Source organism: Polypterus senegalus, chromosome 3, assembly GCF_016835505.1.
Source record: "Polypterus senegalus isolate Bchr_013 chromosome 3, ASM1683550v1, whole genome shotgun sequence".
Lineage (NCBI taxonomy): Eukaryota > Metazoa > Chordata > Cladistia > Polypteriformes > Polypteridae > Polypterus > Polypterus senegalus.
Genome location: NC_053156.1, coordinates 290,396,160 through 290,420,701, shown reverse-complemented (window position 1 = coordinate 290,420,701; position 24,542 = coordinate 290,396,160). Strand labels below are relative to the sequence as shown.

General features: G+C 42.8%; 1 protein-coding gene across 1 annotated transcript in view; it reads right to left on the bottom strand.

The window, feature by feature from the left end:
* The window catches only part of ipo9 (importin 9), a 93,540-nt gene that overhangs the window by 60,270 nt on the left and 8,728 nt on the right, over positions 1-24,542 (bottom strand). Inside the window, exon 2 of the mRNA XM_039749425.1 lies at positions 10,006-10,067. Within this exon, the coding sequence (XP_039605359.1) occupies positions 10,006-10,067 (62 nt within the window). The remainder of the gene's footprint in view (positions 1-10,005; positions 10,068-24,542) is intronic.

Genomic DNA, 24,542 nt, shown 5'->3' with positions numbered 1-24,542 from the left:
TCTCTCCAGAGATGTTCAATCAGATTTAAGTCTGGGCTCTGGCTGGGCCACTCAAGGACATTCACAGAGTTGTCCTGAAGCCACTCCTTTGATATCTTGGCTGTGTGCTTAGGGTCGTTGTCCTGCTGAAAGATGAACCGTCGCCTCAGTCTGAGGTCAAGAGCGCTCTGAGCAGGTTTTCATCCAGGATGTCTCTGTACATTGCTGCAGTCATCTTTCCCTTTATCCTGACTAGTCATCCAGTTCCTGCCACTGAAAAACATCCCCACAACATGATGCTACCACCACCATGCTTCACTGTAGGGATGGTATTGGCCTGGTGATGAGTGGTGCCTGGTTTCCTCCAAACGTGACGCCTGCCATTCACACCAAAGAGTTCAATCTTTGTCTCATCAGATCAGAGAATTTTGCTTCTCATGGTCTGAGAGTCCTTCAGGTGCCTTTTGGCAAACTCCAGGTGGGCTGCCATGTGCCTTTTACTAAGGAGTGGCTTCCGTCTGGCCACTCTACCATACAGGCCTGATTGGTGGATTGCTGCAGAGATGGTTGTCCTTCTGGAAGGTTCTCCTCTCTCCACAGAGGACCTCTGGAGCTCTGACATAGTGATCATCGGGTTCTTGGTCATCACCCTGACTAAGGCCCTTCTCCCCTGATCGCTCAGTTTAGATGGCCGGCCAGCTCTAGGAAGAGTCCTGGTGGTTTCGAACTTCTTCCACTTACGGATGATGGGGGCCACTGTGCTCATTGGGACCTTCAAAGCAGCAGAAATTTTTCTGTCACCTTCCCCAGATTTGTGCCTCGAGACAGTCCTGTCTCGAAGGTCTACAGACAATTCCTTTGACTTCATGCTTGGTTTGTGCTCTGACATGAACTGTCAACTGTGGGACCTTCTATAGACAGTTGTGTGCCTTTCCAAATCATGTCCAGTCAACTGAATTTACCACAGGTGGACTCCAATGAAGCTGTAGAAACATCTCAAGGATGATCAGGGGAAACAGGATGAACCTGAGCTCAATTTGGAGCTTCATGGCAAAGGCTGTGAATACTTATGTACATGTGATTTCTGAATTTTTTTATTTTTAATAAATTTGCAAAAATCTCAAGTAAACTTTTTCATGTTGTCATTATGGGGTGTTGTGTGTAGAATTCTGAGGAAAAAAATGAATTTAATCCATTTTGGAATAAGGCTGTAACATAACAAAATGTGGAAAAAGTGATGCGCTGTGAATACTTTCTGGATGCACTATATAAGAACAGACAGCCTTGAAGGAAAACAATGTAAATGAATGCTTGACATTTGGTTGCTGAACAACATCAACACTTGCGACTTAATGACATCACCAGGCAGTTGGTATCTTCTTTTGTTCTGCTTTTCCAGGCTGATACCACGGTCTCTTTCAGTTGTTGTTCTGTGCCCAATTCAGTCTCTTCTTCATGCTATGTTGGGTTAAGGTGTGCTGATTTGGCCAGTCTAAAATCTTCTACCATTTCCCCTGATTAAATCCTTTGATAAGGTGTCTGTGTGTTTTGGATCATCATTTTGTTGCATGAAGAAGCTCCTCCCGATTAGATTTGGATGCAATTCTGTGTAAATTTCTGTAGACTTCTTGAATTCACCCTGCTGGTTCCATCATGAGTTACATCATCAATTAAGATTAATAGATTAGTAACAGCACAATCCATGACACTAACCCCACTGTTCTTGACAGAAGAGCTTGCATGTTCTGTATCCTGAGCAGATCCTGTCTTCCTCCACACTTTTCCGTCACTTTGGTTAATCTTGGTCTCTTTACTCCACAAAACTGTGCTTAGAGTATTTGTAGCTCATCTTAGTATATTCCAGTCTGGCTTTCCAACTCTTACTACCAATAAGTGGTTTGCAACTTGTGTTATGACCCCAGTATTTCTGCTCGTCTTCTTCAAACAGTGGACCTGGATACCTTCACCCTGCCAATTGGAGGTTCTTGGTGAAGTTACTGACTGTTCTTTTTGAGTTTTCTTCACAGCTTTCACAATGTTTCTGTCATCACCTGCTGTTGTTCTTTCCTTGGCTGACCAATTTAATGTCTGTTGCTCAGTACAACAATTTTTTTTTTTTTTTAGAACATTCCAGATTTTTATATGTTTGTGCAATGCCTTGGACTGATTTTTCCTCTTTTCTCAGTTTCAAAATGGCTTGCTCTTCTCTCAGCTCTCTGGCCTTCATTATGGTTAACCCATTTCAATGGTAAATGCAGTCTTCACAGGTGAAACCCAAGGCTAAAACCGAAAGTTCACATTCAGAGCCATTTACTGATTAATAAACAATCAATCTAACAGGACACACCCAGGTAACAAGAAACCCCTGTCAGTCATGTGTTCCTACAAAAGGAGCCATCCTTTATATTATTCAACACAACTAGGTGTCAATATCAGAAAATAAAAGCTAGAATTTTAAACTCTTGTCCCATACTCATCTTTTCATCTCATACCCAAATATCTTCAGTGCACTGCAAAAGCAAATGCATTTCAATTGTGACCACAAGAGGGCACCACGGAGCCCAAAAACCCAAGATGCAGTAATACAACATATATTTTAGAATAAAACATTTTTACTCTTCCAAGCACCTCTTCACAATCCTTATCAGCGCAATCCGCCACAAAAAGACAAATCAACCAATAATAAACAATTCTTCCTCTTTCCTTTCTCCATATACCAGTTGAGTGTTGTCTGTTGCCTGTCGACTCTGACTCAAATGAAGTGAGGCAGTGGATTCCTTTAAAGCCGGAGCTGGGAATGCTTAAAGGTGTCAGGCTGTGTCCTCACGGAAGCACTTCTGGGCCATAGAAAATGTAGAGAGGTCCTCCCCTGACAGCACCCCCTATCAATCCCTAGTGACCCCGAAAGGGCTGCACTTTCAGACTCCCAACTCCCCCTGCTGGTGTTCCGACTGGGTTTAACATACGAGGACCAGGGGATGAAATCACTCCTAAACCTTGGCTTATCTCTTTCCGTCCATTAAATCACACCAGCCGAGCACAAATTTATTTCCTTGACCCATCGGCCAATCCACTTGCATCACTGCACTGGTCTCCTGTCTGGGCAATGAACTCTCCTGCAATCCAGCCAGGATGCCCAATCTTCTGCTACAAATTTTATCCATTGCTAGAGAATTAGCAGCACTAATAAGAAGCCTGAAAATTCAGCACGACAAAGTCAATATCTGCTTAAGGACTCTTGGGTTATTTGCCATTTTAAACAAAGTTAAACCATTATCAGCTGTAATTCTTTTTTTTAGGGAAATAGGACTACATTGAAAGAGGTACTAAAAGTTGAATAGTTTAATTCTCAAATCTCATTAAGTGCAATAATTCTTTAAATTGTTGTATAATCTATGGTCCCAGACATTCCAATTTGTATAACCTTGCAAAAAGGTTTTATTTTGGTTGGGCCCTCTAAAACCTATTTTCTTAATTTTTTTCACTGCTTTGACCATAGTATTAGGATACAACATCTGGGGTCAGCACAGACTGCCATACATCTCCAAAATTTGAAAACTCTATAGTCCTAGCAGGAAGGTAGCTTTGTCTCATCATTCTTCGTGTTCGAGCTCCGCTTACTTCGTCTGGCTTGTACTGATAAATCTACTTCATTGCATCGCCTTGCAGGATCTGTCACGTCAACTTAGCATATCATCGGCAGACTGCTCACATTTTTAACAGCTATAATTATTTTGATAATTCTTTAGCTCCTCAATATGAAAACAAAATATCAAAAAATGATTCATTCGTCAAAAGAACACTGTTGAAATGTGATATATTTGCCTTCTTGTATCTAGGATAATACACATTCATGCTTTTGCCACCAGTTTTCCGATTAGGTGGCAGAATTGGCACTCCAGCCAGCATAAAAAAAAACCTCACACTATTCCACTCTATCTGAGCTAGTGTGGGGCTGAGGTATCACCTGTTGCATGGCTGCACTCGGGTCCTAATCCGGATCCCGAGTTGGATTGTCATGTGGTGGGTACAGCAATGCACTGTATTAGTGCGTGCTCCAAACCTCTTTTTGATTTAATCAGGTTTATCAGAATTATTCACCGTAATTGCATTCCACAAAGCAATCCCCACAAACCACAAGCCAACTCCAAACCATCTAAGTCGCATCAAAATGTCCAGTGCACACCAGGCCCCATAATATCAAACGACACAAGTAATACGGTGTGTGGTGGTTGAAGTGGTACTAAAATTTCGACTTTGGATGTGATACCAGCTTTCTGACCTTAGTACCAGTACCAAAACAGCTCCTCATAGTGTGGTATAGCGGGTCCACGGCTTCTGAAAAAAGTCAGGTTTTTTAAATCCATATAGCCGTGTCGTTTTCCGTGGGCGCGATTGCACAACCGCGGGGAGTTAATGGGGTGATTGGAGCGAGTCGCACCTGCACGTGAGGGTGCGGTCACTCTTGTTTGCCTCATTGGCTTCCTGCGGTGTGTAATTTAGACGCTCTGCCACGGAGGCAGAGAGAGGGGGATATAAATCAGGAATCGTGGAAAAAAACGGGATAAATCGGGGAAAGAAATGGAAGGAGGTAGAACGATGTGAGAAGGAGGGTAAAGTACGGCAATGGCAGTCTAGGTTGGATGATCTGGCCACCTTAAGAGAGAGCGACAGAACGAGCGGGGGCCCCGCGAAGGAGCGTTAGATGGAGGCGCTCTAGGGGCTAGTTCGCCCCACTGACAACTAGCGAGTGGGGTGAGCAGGAGAGGTGTCATCCCGCTGGATCTGAGGAGCGACTACGGGTGCGCGAAAGATCACGGGAGGAGAGCCAGCCTCGTCGGTCTGGCAGTGACGTCTGTTTGGAGGCCAAGACGGAGGTTGACAGAAGGAGCTCGTGACTGTTGGGTCTCCGCGGCTGCAAGTAATGGTGAGCCGGGGAGAGAGTGATGGAGGTGGGCCAGAGAACAAGAAGGGTGTGAGAGACTGCGTTTTTAACTTCTACATTTTTTACCTCAGATTTTAAAGGATTTATTGTTGATGGTTTTAACCCCACTGGACACTTGATTTTTATGGATTTATTTATTGAACTTTGACTCTGCACTTTTGCACTTTTTGTTTTTTAATAAAGCACTTTATGGAATATCCCTTGGCCTTGAGAGATTTGTCCCTGTGTGTCAGCTCATCTCGGTGACATTATCGACGGTGTTGGGTTCAAGGGCTCCTGAACAACAATAGGGGGGTGGAGTCGAACCCGCATCGTCACATTTTGCTCATATTTCTTGATAATAATAATTCTTTACATTTATATAGTGCACTAGCTGAAATACCCAGCGTTGCCCATAGTGTTTTTTTTTATAATTGTTTGAGAAAAATTAAAAAAAAAAAAAACACTTTAAAAATAAGAATAAATGAACAAACAATGAACACTCACTAATGTGCTTCTCTTGCCATCTTTTATGGATATTATCATCCAGTTGACGCTGTGAACCAGCCAACTCTATTTAATTTCAAAAGCAACAGGGGCGTGGTGATGCTCAAACCTAAAGAATGCTGGCAGTCACCTTTAGTTTGCCCTCTGGTGGTCGTTCCGAGTGTCAGCTGGATAACAACATGCATACAAGACTGCAAGATCACCCGTCACCCTACCCAGAAGGGAGTGGGTTAGGGTTGATTTCACCCTACAGTATTGTTAGTCGACCAGTGAGAAACATGTCTACCAAGTTTCATGAAAATCGCTCTAGCTGTTCAGAAGTGATGCTGGAACATACACACATTCATTGACTTTTATATATACAGTCGATTCCTGTTAATCGGACCACATCGGGACGCGATCATTTTGGTCCTAATAACCGGCTGGTCCGATTACACCAGTGTTTCTCAAATAGTGGGGCGCGCCGTCAAGGGGGGAGCGTTTGACCTCGGGGAACATGCTTTTTTATTTTTCTTTTAAATTTTTTTTGAATTTAGAATGCACTTTAAATCTTTTCTGCTACAAAAGCTATTCTTTGTTGTAAATTGGTCCATATTTCTTTCTTTTTTTATTCTCTTATACGTTAATAAGGATACAGTGTTATGCAGAGGTGTACTTATAACAATTTTATAGACAAAGGATACTATTTATAGTCGCGCGAGATGTTTTCTTCTTCCTAGGGGGGGCATGACAGAAAATAATTGAGAAGCACTGGATTACACAAACATGCCCTATACATGTGCAACCATGACGGGATGTGCTATAAGTAACATATTAAAATGTCATTATGACTTTTATTGTGCTGCACACACGTATGGCGAATGTACAAACAAGAACTACGTACATGTGCAGTTGTTTACAACTTTGTTTATTGAAAAAGAAATCTACACGACACTCAGCATGTGAAGCACAATAAAAAAATGTTACATTACCAAATTCCAGTCAACGTCTGAAGAACTTGTCGAGTGTGATCTGACGCATTCTGTTGACGCACTGCACTTGTTTACACTCGACTTCATGTCGCCGGCTACTAGGCGGTCCGTTTTAGGAAAGAAAGGGCAGGCATGTTCACCCCCACTAGTTTGCACTTGGTACAAATTTTCCGACTTCCTGACCTTTGATAAAAGCATAAATTCTCCTGGGGAGCCCAGGGATCCTCCCGATGTTGCTGACCCGCTTTACATCCGTTTTCCGTGGGCGACTTGTGGCTTATTTTTCTTATTCTCTGTCACGTTCTTTGGTCCGATTAAACGGAATTTTGGTCAAAATAAGCGAACAATATTAGGCTTATGTAATATGATCTGTTTCGGTTCTTTAGGATTTGGTCCGAATAAGCGGCTGGTCCGATTAACCGGTGGTCCAATTAACCGGAATCAACTGTATATAGATTTCTCACTACTCAAAGCACTTTACATAAAGAGTGGAAAGCCACTTCAATCACCACTAAAGTGTGGATGATGTGACGACAGCCATTTTGCGCCGCTATGCTCACCACACATTAGCTATTAGGTGGTGAAGGGGTGAGAGAGATAGCCAGTATGAGGCAGGGGCTGATTAGAGGGCCAGAATGACTAGGCCATAGGGGGGCAGTTTAGCCTGGAAATCGGCATATATCCTGCTTTTCACAAAGGATGCCCAGGGATCTTTTATAACCATAGAGTGCCAAGAACACTTTGCTTAACATTTCAACCAATTTCACAATCACCATATTCTCAGCAGTGTCCCCATCACTGCACTGGGGTGTTGGGATCCACACAAAGGCCATTACATAAACGCCTCCTGATGGCCTCTCCAACACCTACCCAAGCTTTTTCTAGATGGTCTACCATCCAAGCACTGGTTGAGCCTGAACACCCGAAGCTTCAGGTGGGTTACCTGTTCTAAAGTAGATTTTATTTTTGCAGATTTTATTTTTTCTCCAGCCGTCTGGAGTTTTTTTTTGGTTTTTCTGTCCTCCTTGGCCATCGGACTTTACCTTTATTCTATGTTAATTAGTGTTCTCTTATTTTAATTCTTATTTTGTCTTTTTTTCACCTCTTTCTTCACCATGTTAAGCACTTTCAGCTACATTATTTGTATGAAAATGTGCTATATAAATAAATGTTGTTGTTGTTGTAAAGTGCATGTGGTATGGTTGCTCTTAAAACCTTATGGATCTTCTCTGGGCTTTATCTAGCACTGCTATGTCTTTTTGTAATACAAAGACAAAAACTGTACGCAGTAATCCAGGCGAGGCTTCATTAGTGCATTATATACTGTAGCTTAAGCATAACCTCCCTTGAGCTAACGTCCTGTTAGCTTTCTTGACATCTCTCAGAGTCTGATTAATATTCCTACTTGCATATCTGACCAACACGGAACTAGCCACCCCTTTCCGGCACTATGATGAACAACAACATATTAAAATAAATACAGACAATCCTCAACTTTCTCAGTGATTACATTCCTAGGAAATGATGCAAAAGTCAAAAACACAAATATTGATACATCAAACCTTTGGGAAATAGGTGGTTAGGTTCTTGCAACCACCAAAAACTATAATCTCTCGCTACAGAATGCTCAAAATACACCTTTCTGCAAAGAATTTTGATATGTACTTTTCATAACATAGTAACTATGAAATAACCCATAAAATGCAGCAATCAAAATAAAATCAGATTTTTTATTTTATTGCTTTTATTATAATCATTCCATACAAACAGATCAATTTTTACAAAAATAGGACTGAAAACAAATCAACCCCCACCCCAAAGAAAGAGAGCATGGCCAACAGAGTAAATCTTAAAGCTAGTAAAAATAAGTAAATTGATGAGTTTAATAAGCGGATAATGATAAATGGAGAAGAAAAAGAAATGGGGAGAGAATCTGCTTCCTCAGTGCTTTAAGAGCTTAATCTAAAATGTTATTGATCAGATCCTGCCAGGTTTTGAAAAGGTTCTGCACAGATCCTCTAAGTAAGAATTTGATTTTTTTCCAATTTCAAATAATATAAAATATCAGTTACCCACTGACTTAACAGAGGAGAGTTAGGATTCTTCCAGTTGAGCAAGATAAGTCTGCGTGCCAATAATGAAGTAAAGGCCATTACAGTTTGTCCTTTTCCACTTTAAGCCCCTCTGAGAGCCCACAAAATAAAGCTGTTAATGGTTTAGGAGGGATTGGAGGAGTCTTGGAGGAGGAGTGTGGTGTGCTTTATTTTGTGTGTTTTGGGACCGTGTTGTGCCTGTGGAGATCACAGGGAAGACGTGCCCCACAGGTGAAGAAAAATAAAAGCTCATCGTTTTTACAAGTGCCTCTGGTGTGAGTCTGTGTCAGGTCAGGTGCCTTTTACAATGTACTCACACCTCCCACATTCCATTCACACAATTTATTTTGTTTTTGCTAATTTACAGCGGTTGAAATAAAGCAATTTAAAAAGTTATTCCAAAATTCATTTAGAAAGCTGGTTTATTTGTCACCAGTGTGTGATAGTGACGCGATCGCGGACACCACTGCCCAGCTGGCCCCTAGGATCTACTGTAGTTGCGAATAAATTACTACGTGTTATGCTAAACAGGAGAGGCCCACCTCAGGGCGCTGCACAGGGGACATCAGCAAGCTGGCTACACCACTGGGTCTCAGTATCACCTCCAACATGATAGAGGATGCACTGACTTGAAATAATCTGTCAGCAGCGTCTGCTTCATGCGATGCTTAAACATCTCGCTATATGTAAGCATAGCGGAGGTAAGCGGATATTTAACCTTGAGACTGAAATCGGTAATGGGACCAGCAGTCTCAAAGTCTCTATCCAGCTAGTTGTTTCGTTAATACCAAACTCGTAGCCGACGATGGCGCCCACATTCGGACATGAAGTTTATCCAATACCTTTATTGTCTCACTAAGCCACATCACTGACTTAGCAAGCTTGAACTTAGTACCCAAAATGACTTGCAACATTCTTTGGGGTCATAATTTCAACACAAAATGTGATATTTTAAGCAAAACAATAAAAACAAATGCAACAAATGCATGGGGAGCACTTTTGTCTACAACAGTTGAGTGAACAAGACCAGTGAAGCTTCTAGGAAGATATTAGTCGCTCCTCAAACTTGCAGGCATATTGCTTCTCATTTTTTTTTCTCCACTGTGCATAGCCATGAACCCCGCGAATGTACGAGGTTGTTAGATCGAAAGTAAAAAATATTTTACTACAAAAAAAAAAAAATTGTACAAATACTTGAACGTTAAATGCACAAATGTTGAGGACTGACTGTAACTTCATTTAATAGAAAACAGAAATCAGTTCACCTAATGTAATCCTTATGGGTAATAGCAAACTATTTCAATACACTATTTGTCAGTATTTCCCCAATGATATGTTAATACCAACCTACTGGTACATCATACAACAACTCTTTTTTTTTTTTCTTCTTCTTTAACACAATTTTTAAACTCTGTTAATTGTCTTTCCTTTTTTTGCCAATAAAGACCGAAAGCAAGAGAAACCTAGGGCATATCAGCAAAGACCACTGTAGGCAGAAATGACACTAACATAGCAGGATATGGACACCTACCTGTCGAATTGCAAGGGCACCCTGGGGATCCACAGTGAGCTCAGCCAGGTGGACACCAAACTCTGAAAGAGAGAGAGAAGTAGAGAGATCTAAGAAATTCAACCAGACATAAAGAAAGGAAAAGTAGTAGGTAGGCCTTGTTCACACGGGCGTTAAGCTTTTGGATAAACAAACTTGCTCTGAACTTCCTAGACGTTTATGTTGCATTTTGTGGTGGCGATCGATTGACTTCTACACCGGCGTTCGTTTGTCTCTGTCTAACGCCAGCCTGCAGCCCAAATTGTAGTTTGTGTGTTAACCTGTGGAAGCAGTGTCGGGAACTGGATATGAAAGCCCTTGTCGTTTTATTTGAGGTGCCTCCTTTCAATATGGACCATGGGATATATTGGGATATATCCGGTCCTCCGAAGCGTAAAATAAACGCGCAGAAAACGAACTAGAAGCGGTTTCCTTGCGTTCGTTGGGTTTTGAACGCCAAGAAAAAGCTGCATGCAACGTTTTTTTGATGCCGTATAAACGCGCTGCTGGACAAATGCACGTCACCAAAGCCCGTGTGAACACTCTCATTGACTCCTACGTGTAGAAAACACTCGGCGCTTGATCCGCTCACCGGACGCTATGAACGCAAAAAAAACGCTCGATTTTAACGCCCGTGTGAACATGGCTAAATGCAAGTTTTAACCAACCTGGTAGACTTAACTAGAACATAATGTCTAAACACGATACTACACCGTTTAATGACTTGCACAGCCATGCTGATATGAGCAATCTTTCTGTATCTTTTAAGTTGATTACAATGATCATTAAACTCTGGCACAGTTAATACAGTAAATGTATACTGGTATCTCTGCACTTGGTAGATTAAAACATTTCTCTCTATAATAAAACAATCTTGGGATGAGACGTGACTTTTTCAGAGAGACACTTTAACGTCCCGCAAGATGAGACTTTGTGCCAAGAGATTTAACCACGCCCAGTCCCAGAAATAAAAGACAAAGGGTAGATGACAAAGTAGAACGTCGTAAAGAATTTAAAAACATTGGCGTGATACACACACAGAGCAGGTTCGAGATAATGGAAGTACGAAAATTCGAAAGTCTTAAAAAAATGATAGCAAAGATCACATTAGCGCAAACGGAAATTACTCTGTGAAATAACGAAACGGCAAAAAGAGATCGAATATATTGTTTAGATTTAAACTTTAAGTCGGAGACTTGTAGATCGTCTAATCTGTGTTGCCATCAGGGAAAAGTAGTGTTTCTTCCCAATGAAGAGGCCTATCCTTGGGAATTAAAACATTTGTTGTTTGGTGAAAGTGAAATCCCACGAGAGAAAATTTCAAGCCAAGACTTTATGGAAAGAGATTTGGAAAAGTTCCGCCCACATCTAAAACATTTACAACCACACACACAGTTCAATTGTTTCTCATTTATGTGATTGCTAATGTCAGACACAGCTCGTGTAGAGAGAAAAATGATATTCACTCACGGGCAGTTATACATTGTGTTGTCACGATATAATTCCAAACACGAAATCAAAATTCAATGATACTGAGATCGAATATATGAACAAAGGTGATATGACAGAAGTATGTAGATATTGTTTGGCTTTAAACTTTAAGTCGTAGACTTGTAGATTGTCTAATTCATGTTGCCCTCAGGGAAAAGCACTGTTTCTTCCCAAAGAGGTCTATCTGCGAAAATTAAAAGTTTTGTTTGGTGAAAGTGAAATCCACATGTGTGTGTGGCAGAGACGTGAAGTTGCCAGTGCATAGCGCAGGCAGAGGGGTTGGCGAGCAAAACGAGCAGGGTGTGAAGCCCCCTAGTTAACTGTTAAATATTTCATTATGTTTGTTTTCTCATAAGTTCAAACTTATGGCATCAAAATGCACAAAGTGCTGCTGGACAGCTTTTCGTCAGTATTTCCCCAATGATATGTTAGCATTAATCTCCTGGTACATTATACAGCCATACCACCTGTGCTTCAGAAGAGGTCATCCATGTTCAGGCCCGGCCAGTGCTTGAATGGGAGACCATCTATAGGAAAAGCTTGGGTTGCTGCTCGAAGAGGTGTTGGTGAGACCAGCAGAGGATGTTTACCCTGTGGTGTGAATGGGGATCCCAATGCCCCAGGGCAGTGATGGGGACACTGTGCTGTAAAAATGGTAGCCATCCTTTGGATGAGACAAAAAAATTGAAGTCCTGACTCTGTGTCTGGGCATCATTTGTAAAGAGTAGTGCGTATCCCAATGTCCTGGCTAAACTGCCCACTACGGCCTAGTCATTCTGGCCCCTAATCATCCCGTCTCTAATCGTCTCTCTCTTTTACTACTTCGCCACCTAACAGTTAATGTATGGTGAGCGCACAGGCACAAAAATGGCTGCCGTTGCATCATCCAGGTGGATGTTATAAATTTGTGGTGGTTGAAGTGGTTCCCCACTAACTGTGGTGCTTTGAGTAGTGAGAAAAGTGCTAAATGAATGTAAAGAATTTTTAAAGGTTACCTTTTCTCTTATGCAAATCTCTGTTTAATATAAATTAGTCCCCATATTTACAACACCAATTGCTGCTTATGTACAAACACAGTGGCCTCTTTTGTTAGGGACCCCTAAGAGTGTCACTTCCCTTTGTATCCAGAACAGCCTGAATTCATCAAGGCACTGATTCAACAAGGTGATGGAAATATTGTTGATACAATCGAGCAGTACATTTAATAAATTAATACTTAATCATGTTTATGTTCTCAAACATTTATTGTACAGGAATATGCAAGTACAAAATGTAAGGAAGTTATATTTGGGTAAAGAATTGAGACACTTACATCTAGACTGTTAATCTTTAGGGATTTTAAGTCCAAGCTGACTTAAATTGCATTTCATGCCAACTTTCTAGCCACACATTCATGCTGCAAACCTCCCATTTCATCTCATCCCAAAGGTACTCTACTGGAATGTGTTCTTGGGATCGTGCAGGCCATTAAAGTAGTACTAGGGTGTTGTACCGTGTTAGCCATTATGAATGTAGTGAGAAGTCAAGCAAAATGACAGCTTTTATTGGCTAACTAAAAAGATTACAATATGCAAGCTTACATCTTGCCTGAAGAAGGGTCTGAGTTGCCTCGAAAGCTTACATATTGTAATCTTTTTAGTTAGCCAATAATAGGCCATTACAGTAAACTGAAGTCACTGTCATGTCAGACTTGAGATGATACAAGCTTTGTGACACAGCGTGCTACCCATTGGGGAAAAAAACAAGAGATTCAAATGGTCAGTCTGTGCGACGATGCCGGTGCGCTGCATTCTCCCATCGTCCGCCCGGGAGCTCTTGAAACCTGCACCTTCGGGAATGTTACCAATGAGACTGGAGCAAGGGGATGGTGCAAAAAGTGCACAAAAAGGAAAGTGTTCAAATAAATAGTTCAGTGTTTCAAAGAGTCTTCATTAAATAAATAATCCATAAATACAGAAGTGGAGGTTAAAATCCAATAAAAAAAAGTCTTTTAAAAACAACGAGGTTAAAACAATGCTGGAAACAGTCTCTTTCAAAAAACAAAGCCCGGTGTCTTTTTACCTGGTGGCTCCCCTGCTTCTCCCATCGGGCTTTGCAACTTTGTCGCCATACCTAGAGCTGACCTTCTTTCCACATAACTGATCTGGTGGCCTTCCGATTCTTGGATCCGGTTCAGCTCACCTAGATCGAGAATTGGCTTCCCTGGCGACCAGGACACTCGCATCAGGGAATTCACCGCCCAAGCATCCCGACTCCCGCTGCCTTCTCGGCCTTACGCGGCCAGCTGTCCATCTGCCGGTCGCTCCCATTCCTTCAAAAAATGCTCAGCGGGAGCGAGCCACTTCCAACTGTCCCAGGTGCTGGCCAAACACCCCTGGTAGGGCTCACTGTCCTGCTGCCTACATGCACTCACTTGCTTGCTCTTGCCGACACCGGCTCTCTCTCTCCTCGCTGCTTCCTGCAACCTCCATTCTTCCTTTTCTTTCTTTTTCTTCCCCTCCCCAGCCGCCTCGCGCTACTCTTTATAACGGGGACGTGATCACCTGTGGCAATCAGCGGGTCCCTGGAACAATTACGGATGCGGACTGCTTCTCACCTTTGCACTTAGGTGAGAAACGGCCACATCACAAATTCCCCAGGATCCGCTTCAACCACTCCCCCCCTTACTAAGCCGCGAGTGCGGCGATTATTCATTTAAAAGTAGCCTTTTTGACGGGAGCTGTGGACCCGCTATACCGCAGTCTGTAGCTATTAGTCGGTTACTGGAGTCAAAGCCAGTAAAAATGTACTGACTCTGACTCACAAACTACCTAAATCTAAATTTTAATGTGTGTTCAAATTTCGAATTTCACACATACTGATTCAATTAAACTATGTTTTCTTCTAGACTTTCAATACAAAATTAAAAAATAAACTATATATTTTTAAGTTTAGTCTCATGTTTAATGTCATTTAGTTTTTGTTAGCCAGTACAACATCGTAACAGCCTTAAAAGCCAAACTTTAACAGGTTAGGGTGCTGAAACATAGCCTCATAATTCATGCTGGCAGTGATAAAATGTCTTGTATCTTGTATGTTGTGTGCTTTCAATCAATCGACCATAGTAAATAAAAACAGTCTAATTACAAATAGAGGAGTCAGAGTCGGTGGTAACAGAAAACTGAGGAGTCAGAGTTGGAATGCACCGACTACCCAGTCCTGGCAGGATACATACCGCTCTGACTCCATCAAATTGTAGGTGGCTTTAAATGGTGGGTGTTCCCTTAGTGCTGCAATGCAATAGGTGGGTCATATATAGATTTTAAGAGGACCAGGCCTCTCATGGACCCCATGATCATCAGAGGTGACAGTGTGCAGAGGGTACAGACCTGTAAATACCTGGGAGTGCAGCTGGATGACAAATTGGACTGGACTGCCAATACTGATGCTCTGTGTAAGAAAGGTCAGAGCCGACTATACTTCCTTAGAAGGTTGGCGTCCTTCAATATCTGCAATAAGATGCTGCAGATGTTCTACCAGACGGTTGTGGCGAGCGCCCTCTTCTACGCGGTGGTGTGCTGGGGAGGCAGCATAAAGATGAAGGACGTCTCACGCCTGGACAAACTTGTTAAGAAGGCAGGCTCTATTGTAGGAGTAAATTTGGACAGTTTAACATCTGTAGCAGAGTGACGGGCATTAAGCAAACTCTTGAAAATCATGAATAATCCACTGCATCCACTGAACGGTGTCATCTCCAGGCAGAGGAGCAGCTTCAGAGACAGACTGCTGTCACCGTCCTGCTCCACTGACAGACTGAGGAGACCCCACACTATGCGACTCTTCAATTCCACCCGGGGGAGTAAATGCTAACATTACTAAAAGTTGTTGTCTGCTTTGACATGCATTTTTATTACTCTTTAATTTAATTTTTTTTTGTATCAGTATACTGCTGCTGGATTATGTGAATTTCCCCCTTGGGATTAATAAAGTATCTATCTATCGCTCTATATCTCCATCACTGCCCCGCAATAATTTAATACAGATTATTACAACTGAAAGGGACATCACTTCATTATACATCAGGCCATAACTGATTATCTTCTATACTGGCAAGATCACCATTAGAGAAAAGATAAAGTCTGATCAACTGCATGAAGCCTTACAAGAAAGATACTTATTATGCACTAAAACAACACTTTGGACAGAATGCATGAAGCAAACATACTTAATGAACATCAACTCACACATATAAAGTGAAACGGCTGTGGTACACATTGTGAACGTCTTGCCCTGCCCTGCTTATGTCTTGTGCTTTCTCCAAATCCAAAGGAAACCAATAATTAACAGTTGGTAAGGTGAGCCCTTTTAGCACTTGCCTCATACTAGCACCAGTTCCTAAATTTTCACACTTGGCTGGATGGGGTACACACAAATAACTATGCAAGTTTGTTTTTTGTGAATATTTCACAACCATCCTGCTTAGTCATCAAATATCTTCAGTTAAATCTTTTAGCACACCGCTGTCATTTGTTTTGATACTGAAGTATTGCAAAACAGCCAAGGCTGACTTCTTTTTAGGCACCAGTCAGGTCATCTGTGCTTTTCTATATTAAATGATGTTCTTTTGTACCTTGTTACAATGTGTACAAGGAGAACATCACTTGGTCAAACTGAAAATTACAAAGAACAGTGATGGTGGTTTGCTCAGTTAAAAACAGTGATCTCCAACCTCTGGATGTTCAAAGGGACAACTGATTGACATGAGAACTCTACACATTGTCTAGCCCTACTCCATTCACAAGTTTGTTTGTGTATTTTTTGGCTGTTTTGCTTTGTAATGCATTTTTCAATGTTGCTCACAGTGAAAAAGGATTATTAAAGCATTGGATGATAAAACCAGTTACCCCTCATCATGCTCACACAATCCACAAACCTAATTCCTCTTATTTCTTGCTTCTTCCGGGTGCCGTGCAAACAGCAAATTTTTACAGGAGCTCTCTCTCTCGTAATCTCTCTCTCTCCTATTTTTGAGACTATTTTCTTTATTTTTTTTTTTAGATTATTAGCCAATTTAATTATTATTAATGAATGTTAAGTTGAGGCTTCTGGCTTGTTACCATTAATCTGAAAGGAATCATTTAAATGGAAGACATGCTTCTATCATCGCAGACACAGACCCGAGCGGCCAGCCAGTACAAACTGATTTTTGGATTTTGGGGGAACACAGAGTGAATGAAGAGGCTCAGAAGAATCAGATGGCTACCTATGTCTTTAACATCGGAGAACGTAGGAGACTCTGGGCACGTAAAGAGACAAATACTACATGTCCCCCTAGTCAGCTGGTAGCTCTGTAATTACTGTTGACTGTTGCACCTTATCATAGAAGCAGCTCGTCCAAAGAGTACTGGCCCAACTCCACAAATGTGAAAATGTTCAATCACTTTTAAGTAAGTTGAATGGACTTTTAATTTTTATGGCAAGGTGGCATTTGTGGTGGGTCAGTGATGGTCTGGGGACGCATATCCATGGAGGGACGCACAGACCTCTACAGGCTAGACAACGGCACCTTGACTGCCATTAGGTATCGGGATGAAATCCTTGGACCCACTGTCAGACCCTATGCCGGTGCACGTTAATGCCCGGCCTCATGTGGCAAGAGTACACAGGCAGTTCCTGGAGGATGAAGGACTTAATACCATTGACTGGCCCCCACGCTCACTCGCCTGACCTCATTCCAGTTGAACATCTCTGTGACATTATGTTTCTGTCCATCCGACTCTGCCAGGTTGCACCTCAGCCTGTCCAGGAGCCCAGTGATGCCCTGGTCCAGATCTGGGAGGAGATCCCCCAGGACACTATCCGTCGTCTCATTGGGAGCATTTCAACCTGACTGAACTTGGTCCGGCATGCACACAAGCACGTGGGTGCCATACAAACAAAGGAGTACAATTTGGAGTTGCTGCAATGAAATTTTGGCAAAGTGGACGAGCCTGCCTGCTGGATCATTTTTTCATCACTTTGATTTTCGGGGTGTCTTTGAATTCAGCCCTCCGTACGGTTGATCTTTTTCACTTCCATCAAATGATGTGGCATTCTTTCGTTCCTAACACATTACCCAGTCTATATCAGTAGAGATATCCAGCAGGATTTTTTTCCCCCATTGAGATCTGATGCATTTTCAAAGTGTTCCTTTAATTTTTTTGAGCAGTTTATTTTCGGATGCTATTTAATGCAGGGCAGTTTTCATAGTGGTAAAAGGAGGACCGGTTCTGGAGACTTATGAAGGAGATGCAAGCACATTACAGCTAGCGCCAGCAAGTGTGAGCCAGACTTTGAAAAATAGACTGAAGTTGCCCACCTTACTTTTCTAGGAGCGGCTGCATCATCTTGTCGATGCTTATTTTTAAACTCAGCAATGGAACGACGAGTAATTCTGAACCAACGGCAGGTTCCTTTTTCGGACACAAAAAGCTTTATTCAAATGAATGTCCGGACAGGTCCGACCATCTAAATGCCACCTATAGCTCTGGTATTAATTGCAGCAGTTCTCCAGTATCAAAGCCTGAAGTTCTTATGTGTGTTTTTTGGGTTGGGTGTGTTGCAGTTTGTTTTATTTATTTATTATTTACATATTTCTCTCTCTCTTGGGCTTCTGTAAAATTCTGATTTTTCCTTGGGAACAAATAAAGTACATCTATATCTATCTATAGCCTTACACTTCCTTCAAAATGCCTCATGGATAAGTATGCTCACTGTAAAAGTCCAACTATCCAACCATTCTGCAACCCTACCTTCTACATTTCAGGATGACAGGCAGCCCAACAGCAGAAGGCAGAAAGAGGCAACTATTTCATCTCAGTATTTCCTCACACAAGCTGCCACATTCATTCATACGGAGGCAATAAAAAGCTGACTTTGAAAAGTGGTGGGAGAGAAGAGCAACTGGTTTGTGAGCAGGGAGAGTGTAATAAAGTGTATATGACAATGTATGTGACTTTATGGTAGTGGGAAAACAAATCAAGCTGTGATGTCTTTTAATATATAAAATGAACAATTACAAAAAGAGGCGCGTTGCCTGGAAAGAGTGGAATTCAGTGCAAATCTGTTAATGCGTTTCTGGTTTGTCTTGTTTGTGTTTTAACTTTAAATTTTAATTCCCTTTTACTTTTTTATTTGCACTTCATGTGGTTACACTGTGGACCCTGAGCTTCGCAATTTCGTCGATGGCTGAGATGACAATAAAGTTTGCTTTGACTTGACTTTGAAGAGACTGGAAACCGGACAGGGAGGGAAAGCAGTCTCTGGATCCTCATCACCCAGCTGTGGGCAGAACACAGGTCTGGATTAGGAGAAGAGGAGACGTTTCTCTGTGTGAAATCACTCAAAGATGTGATGTGAGCACTTGACGGTTTTATAGCGACTGTCTGATTAAACAGTCTCTCCTTGTTTACCATTTCTGTGAAGTCCATTGGTGCAGATTAATTTACATCTCTGTGGATAAATTAGATAAATACATTTGTACATTTTTAGGACTAGGGGTTTATTAAGTAGTGCAAGAGACGGCCGGTAGCTCAACCCGGGCAGAATGCCCCTAAGATGGAAGAATGGGGGAAGGCAGCTTTTCTAGAACACTAGATGGCAACTTCCCTGGATTGCAGCGGTGCCCCAGATTCCCGCAGGGCACTACGGGACATGGAGTTCGGCAACACAGCCCTGCTGGGTACCGCCAGGGGACGCTGTGGGAAGATGGTAGGAGAATAAATTCTCATCTAGCCCAGAAGTACTAGTGGATCACGAGGACGGAAACCCCAAAGTACTTCTGGGCTGAAGAAAAACTCAAGTTGTCACGTGGAGGAAGAACAGAAGCACTTCCGGGTCAAGGACTATTTAAAGGACTGCTGAACAGGGCCGTGGAGTCGGAGTCGGCAAAAAGTTAACCGACTCCGACTAAATTTAAACAGGAATTAAAAAAATAAGTTGAAATGTCCCAATTCACAAACAGTCATAATGAACTATACTCAGCAAAAAAAGAAACGTCCTCTGACTTTCAACTGTTTTTACTTTCAGTAAACTTAATGTGTAAATATTTGTATGAACAGTAAAAGAGTCAACACCATAAGACATAAACTAAAAATGTTTCACAATGTGTCCCTGAATGAAGGGAGGCTCAAAATCAAAAGTACCAGTCAGTATGTGGTGTGGCCACCAGCTGCTTGAAGTACTGCAGTGCATCTCCTCCTCATGGACTGGACCAGATTTGTCAGTTCTTGCTGTGAGATGTTACCCCACTCTTCCACCAAGGCACCTGCAAGTTCCTGGACATTTCTGGGGAATGGCCCTAGCCATCGATCCAAATCGATCCCGCTCCAGGGTACAGGCCTCGGTGTAACGCTCATTCCTTCGAACGATAAACACAAATCCGTCCATCACCCCTGGTGAGACAAAACCGTGACTCATCAGTGAAGAGCACTTTTTGCCACTCCTGTCTGGTGTGCCCATAGGCGGCGTTGTTGCTGGTGATGTCTGGTAAGGACCTGCCTTACAACAGGCCTACAAGCCCTCAGTCCAGCCTCTCTCAGCCTATTGCGGACAGTCTGAGCACTGATGGAGGGATTGTGTGTTCCTGGTGTGACTCAGGCAGTTGTTGTGGCCATCCTGTACCCGTCACGCAGGTGAGATATTCGGATGTACCGATCCTGTGCAGGTGTTGTTACACGTGGTCCTCAACTGCGAGGATGATCAGCTGTCCTTCCTGTCTCACAGTGCGGACATGGCAATTTATTGCCCTAGCCACATCAGCAGTCCTCATGCCTCCCTGCAGCATACCTAATGCACGTTCACGCAGATAGATGAGCAGGGACCCTGGGCATCTTTCTTTGGGTGTTCTTCACAGTCGGTAGACAAGTCTCTTTAGTGTCCTGCGTTTTTAGAACTGTGACCTTAAATGCCTACTTTCTGTAAGCTGTTAAGGTCTTAACGACCATTCCACAGGTGCATGTTAATTAATTGATTATGGTTAATTGAACATGCATGGACAACATTGTTTAAACCCTTTACAATGAAGATCTGTCAAGTTATTTGGATTTTTAAAGCATTATTGTTGAAATACACAGTCCTGAAAAAGGGACGTTTCTTTTTTTGCTGAGTATACTTCTCTGCTGTAAGAATAAAGCCCAATGCATGCAGTGCATAATGTTACCACAAAACGAACACGTCAAGTAACCATGAAGCATGCTTTTCATTGACTGTATGCGTCACAATATGGGATGTAATGCACAGGTAAGGTGCGGCACCGCTTTCCATTGTGTCGTGTTCCACTGTTACAGGGAACTGTGAACCTAGCCTAAAGCCCCCCATACATTTACAGATGCACTGCCGATTTTTCGGCCGTTCAACGAGTCATCACGCGTCAAACGCCTGAAAAATCATCTGGTGTGTTCTCAGCTCTTCGCTATGCGCTAGTTAAGGGGAGCCGAAGGAGCAGAGAACACAGATCTCCCTACCCGTCTCCAGCAGAGGCTCGTTCTGCCGATCAGCTGGCCGGTGAGTGACACAATGCACTAAAACTTGCGGCTGGCTGACAGAGGAGACAGCCACTGCAGCAGATAGAGGCATCACATTACTTTGGATGGGGGCGGTGGTCGAGATTTTCGGCAAGCTGGATCTGCCCGTCCATGTGGACACCCGCAATCTGCGGCCGCCAATCAATTGTGTTTGTCTTTAATCTGGCATTATAGTAGAGTGTTGACTTCCTAGCCAGTAGTTCTGTGGTGAAATGACATGTATGTTGCCTTCCTTTCCTTCAATGGATGTAGAAAATACATTAGCATAGTATATACATACAGAGGAGTCGGAGTCGGGGAGTCGGAAGATTTAGAAACTGAGGAGTCAGAGTCGGAGCATTTATCTACTGACTCCACAGCCCTGCTGCTGAAGACCCAGTAGGCGAGTCACGGTCGGGTGGAGGAGATATAGAGAGAAAGAATTGTGATTATTATTATGGTGTTACTTGTGTTTATTATGGATGTGGTGCTTGCAGGCACTGAAAAGGAAGAAAAAGAATTCAAGCTCTTCTTAGTGCTTTTCTCCAGCCACCATAAATAAACCTCACACTGTTCCATTCCATCTGAACTTCTGTGGGGCTGAAGTGTCACCCGTTGCATGGCTGCACTTGGATCCTAGTCTGGGATCCTCAGTTGGTTTGTCGTGTGGTGGGTCCAGCAATGCGCTGTATCAGCGTGCGCTCCTAACCTCTCTCTTAGTACTTCTACCCTGTGTCCTGGGTGTCTGTCTGTTGGGTAATACATAGTCATGCTTTTGCCGCCAGTTTTTTGATTAGGTGGCAGAATTGGCACTCCAGCCAGCATAAAAGAAATACAATACAATACAGTATATTTTTGTATAGCCCAAAATCACACAGGAAGTGCCGCAATGGGCTTTAACAGGCCCTGCCTTTTGACAGCCCCCCAGCCTTGACTCTCTGAGAAGACAAAGGAAAAACTCCCAAAAAAACCTTGTAGGGAAAAAATGGAAGAAACCTCGGGAAAGGCAGTGCAAAGAGAGACCCCTTTCCAGGTAGGTTGGGCGTGCAGTGGGTGTCAAAAGAAGGGGTTCAATACAATACAATACAATACAATACACAGAACAAATCCTCAATACAGTATAAAAATATAAATTTTAGAAGTACGGAGCAGAATTTAACAGTAGATGATATCACCTAATAAGATTTGGATATTTTTAGAGTCCTGGAGACCTCATCCATCAAGCTGCCTCACCATTTGGCCATTCCACGGCTGAAACGTTGCTCGGCCAGCCAATCCGATGAAAGGACCCCTCTTTCCCATGATTCCTGTGATCCTCCATCAGGGATGACTTTACCACAGGCAGGCACCAATTGCCACATTTGAGTACCAAAAAAAAACCTCACACTGTTCCACTCCATCAGAGCTAGTGTGGGGCTGAGGTATCACCCGTTGCATGGCTGCACTCGGGTCCTATTCTGGAATCCTGAGTTGGTTTGTCGTGTGGTGGGTCCAGCAATGCGCTGTATCAGCGTGCGCTCCTAACCTCTCTCTTAGTACTTCTACCCTGTGTCCTGGGTGTCTTGGCTGTTGGGTTTAAACGGGCAACAGTGCCACCTAGTGTTCACAGTAGGTTATTTTCCTGTGCATTTTGTGAATAAAATGATGGCAATTTCACGAAGGCATCACTGCCACAATATCGTGCTGTGGTGATATTAGTTGGAGTACGCTCAACACCTTCACGTTATATTGACAGAATCTGAAGTGTTATTAGACCGTCTCTGTTAGAAAGACAGAGAGAGCCATTATTAGCTCTCTAGCGGGCATTTTATTGTACTGAGTAAGAGTTTTGGTTGAATCAATTGGTCGACAATATTCCATTTCTCTTTATGTCCTTTACAGTGCTGTTCTGAAGAGGTGCACATCTCTTCGTCAAGATGGAGGCTACAGAATTTTTGTAAAATAATCTCTGTGGGGGTTCTGAGCTCAAAGTAATACTGTGCTTACATGCCGTGTTAAAGGCTTAGCAAAATATCCATGACAGAATAATCGCTGAGAGCATAGGGCACTGGTCCTGGGGGGCCCACAGTGGCTGCAGGTTGTTGTTCAAACCCAGTAGCTTAATTAGAAACCAATCCTTACCAATAACAGATCTTACTTCATTTCATGCCTTGTTAGAATTTTAACTCTGCCATGTCAGGCCACTCTTCAAGCGCAGATTTTCTTTTTCTTTTCCAAGGATATCATCCACATGATTAGAAGCTCTCAGTTCCTCACTTGTTCCTCGTCGGTTTCCTTCCAAATACTTCATTACACCAGGCAACGCTAATAGGATGCTTTTTGTTTTCTTTCAAAATAATATGGAGTTATGCATTTTAATAATTATTCTTTACATTTATATCGCACTTTTCTCACTACTCATAGTGAGTGGGGAGCCACTTCAAACACCACTAATGTGGAGCATCCACCAGGATGACAGGGCGACGGCAGCCATTTTTTTACACCAGTAAACTCGCCACACATTAGCTGTTAGGTGGTGAAGTCCGTGGTACCAGGAATTGAGGAGTCGGGAGTCAGACTTGGAGTCAAAGGTTTTGTGTAGCAATTCCACCGTCCTGGTAGGAGACATACATCTCTCTCCCACAAAAGGAACCGATTCCAACAAATTGTGAGTGGCTTTGAAAGATGGCGGTTCTGTTAGTACAGCGATGTAATGGGTTGGTCACATATCCCCATCACTGCCCTGCAAATCAGAGACAGGAGAGGATTAGTGGGTCAGAATGACCAGGCCATGACGTGGAATTTAGCCAGGACATCAGGATACACCGTATGCTTTTCAAAGGATGCGCAGGTATCTCTTATGACCACAGAGAGTCAGAACCTCAATTTTTTTTTTTTCTCTCATCCGATGGATGGCACCATTTTTACAGCCAGGTGTCCCCATCACTGCACTGGAATCCACATTAAGTGAAACAGGGTAAGCGCCCCCTGCTGGTCTCATCAACACCTCTTCTAGCAGCAACCCAAGCTTTTTCCTGGTTGGTCTCCATTCCAAGTAATGGTTGGGCGCAAACATGCTTTCCTTCAGAAGGATTACCTGTTCTGAAGTGAATGAGGCTTAGTAAGAAAATAAAGGGATTTGATAAACTTCATGACAGAATGTCAGCAGCTGCTGTCGGTTGCAACCCGCTGGCTAGAGGCTGTGATCGATGATGGGATCAGCAGCCTCAAAACTATCTCCTCTGACATGTTACCATATGCCGAGACCCCGGAGGATCTCGAGTATCGCACAAAAGCAAACCTCGCTGATGTATTACTTCAAGCCGGTGCGTCGTTCACCATCTTCAAAGCCATCTGCCAGCCGTGAAGGACAGCTAGTCAGAGGTGATGTTGAGACATCGCCAGTCCATCCACACACACACACTGGCCTCACCAACACCTCTTCCAACAGCAACCCAAGCTTTTCTTAAATGGTCTCCCATGGCACCTGAACATGTTCAGCTTCAAGTGGGTGACCTGTTCTGAAGT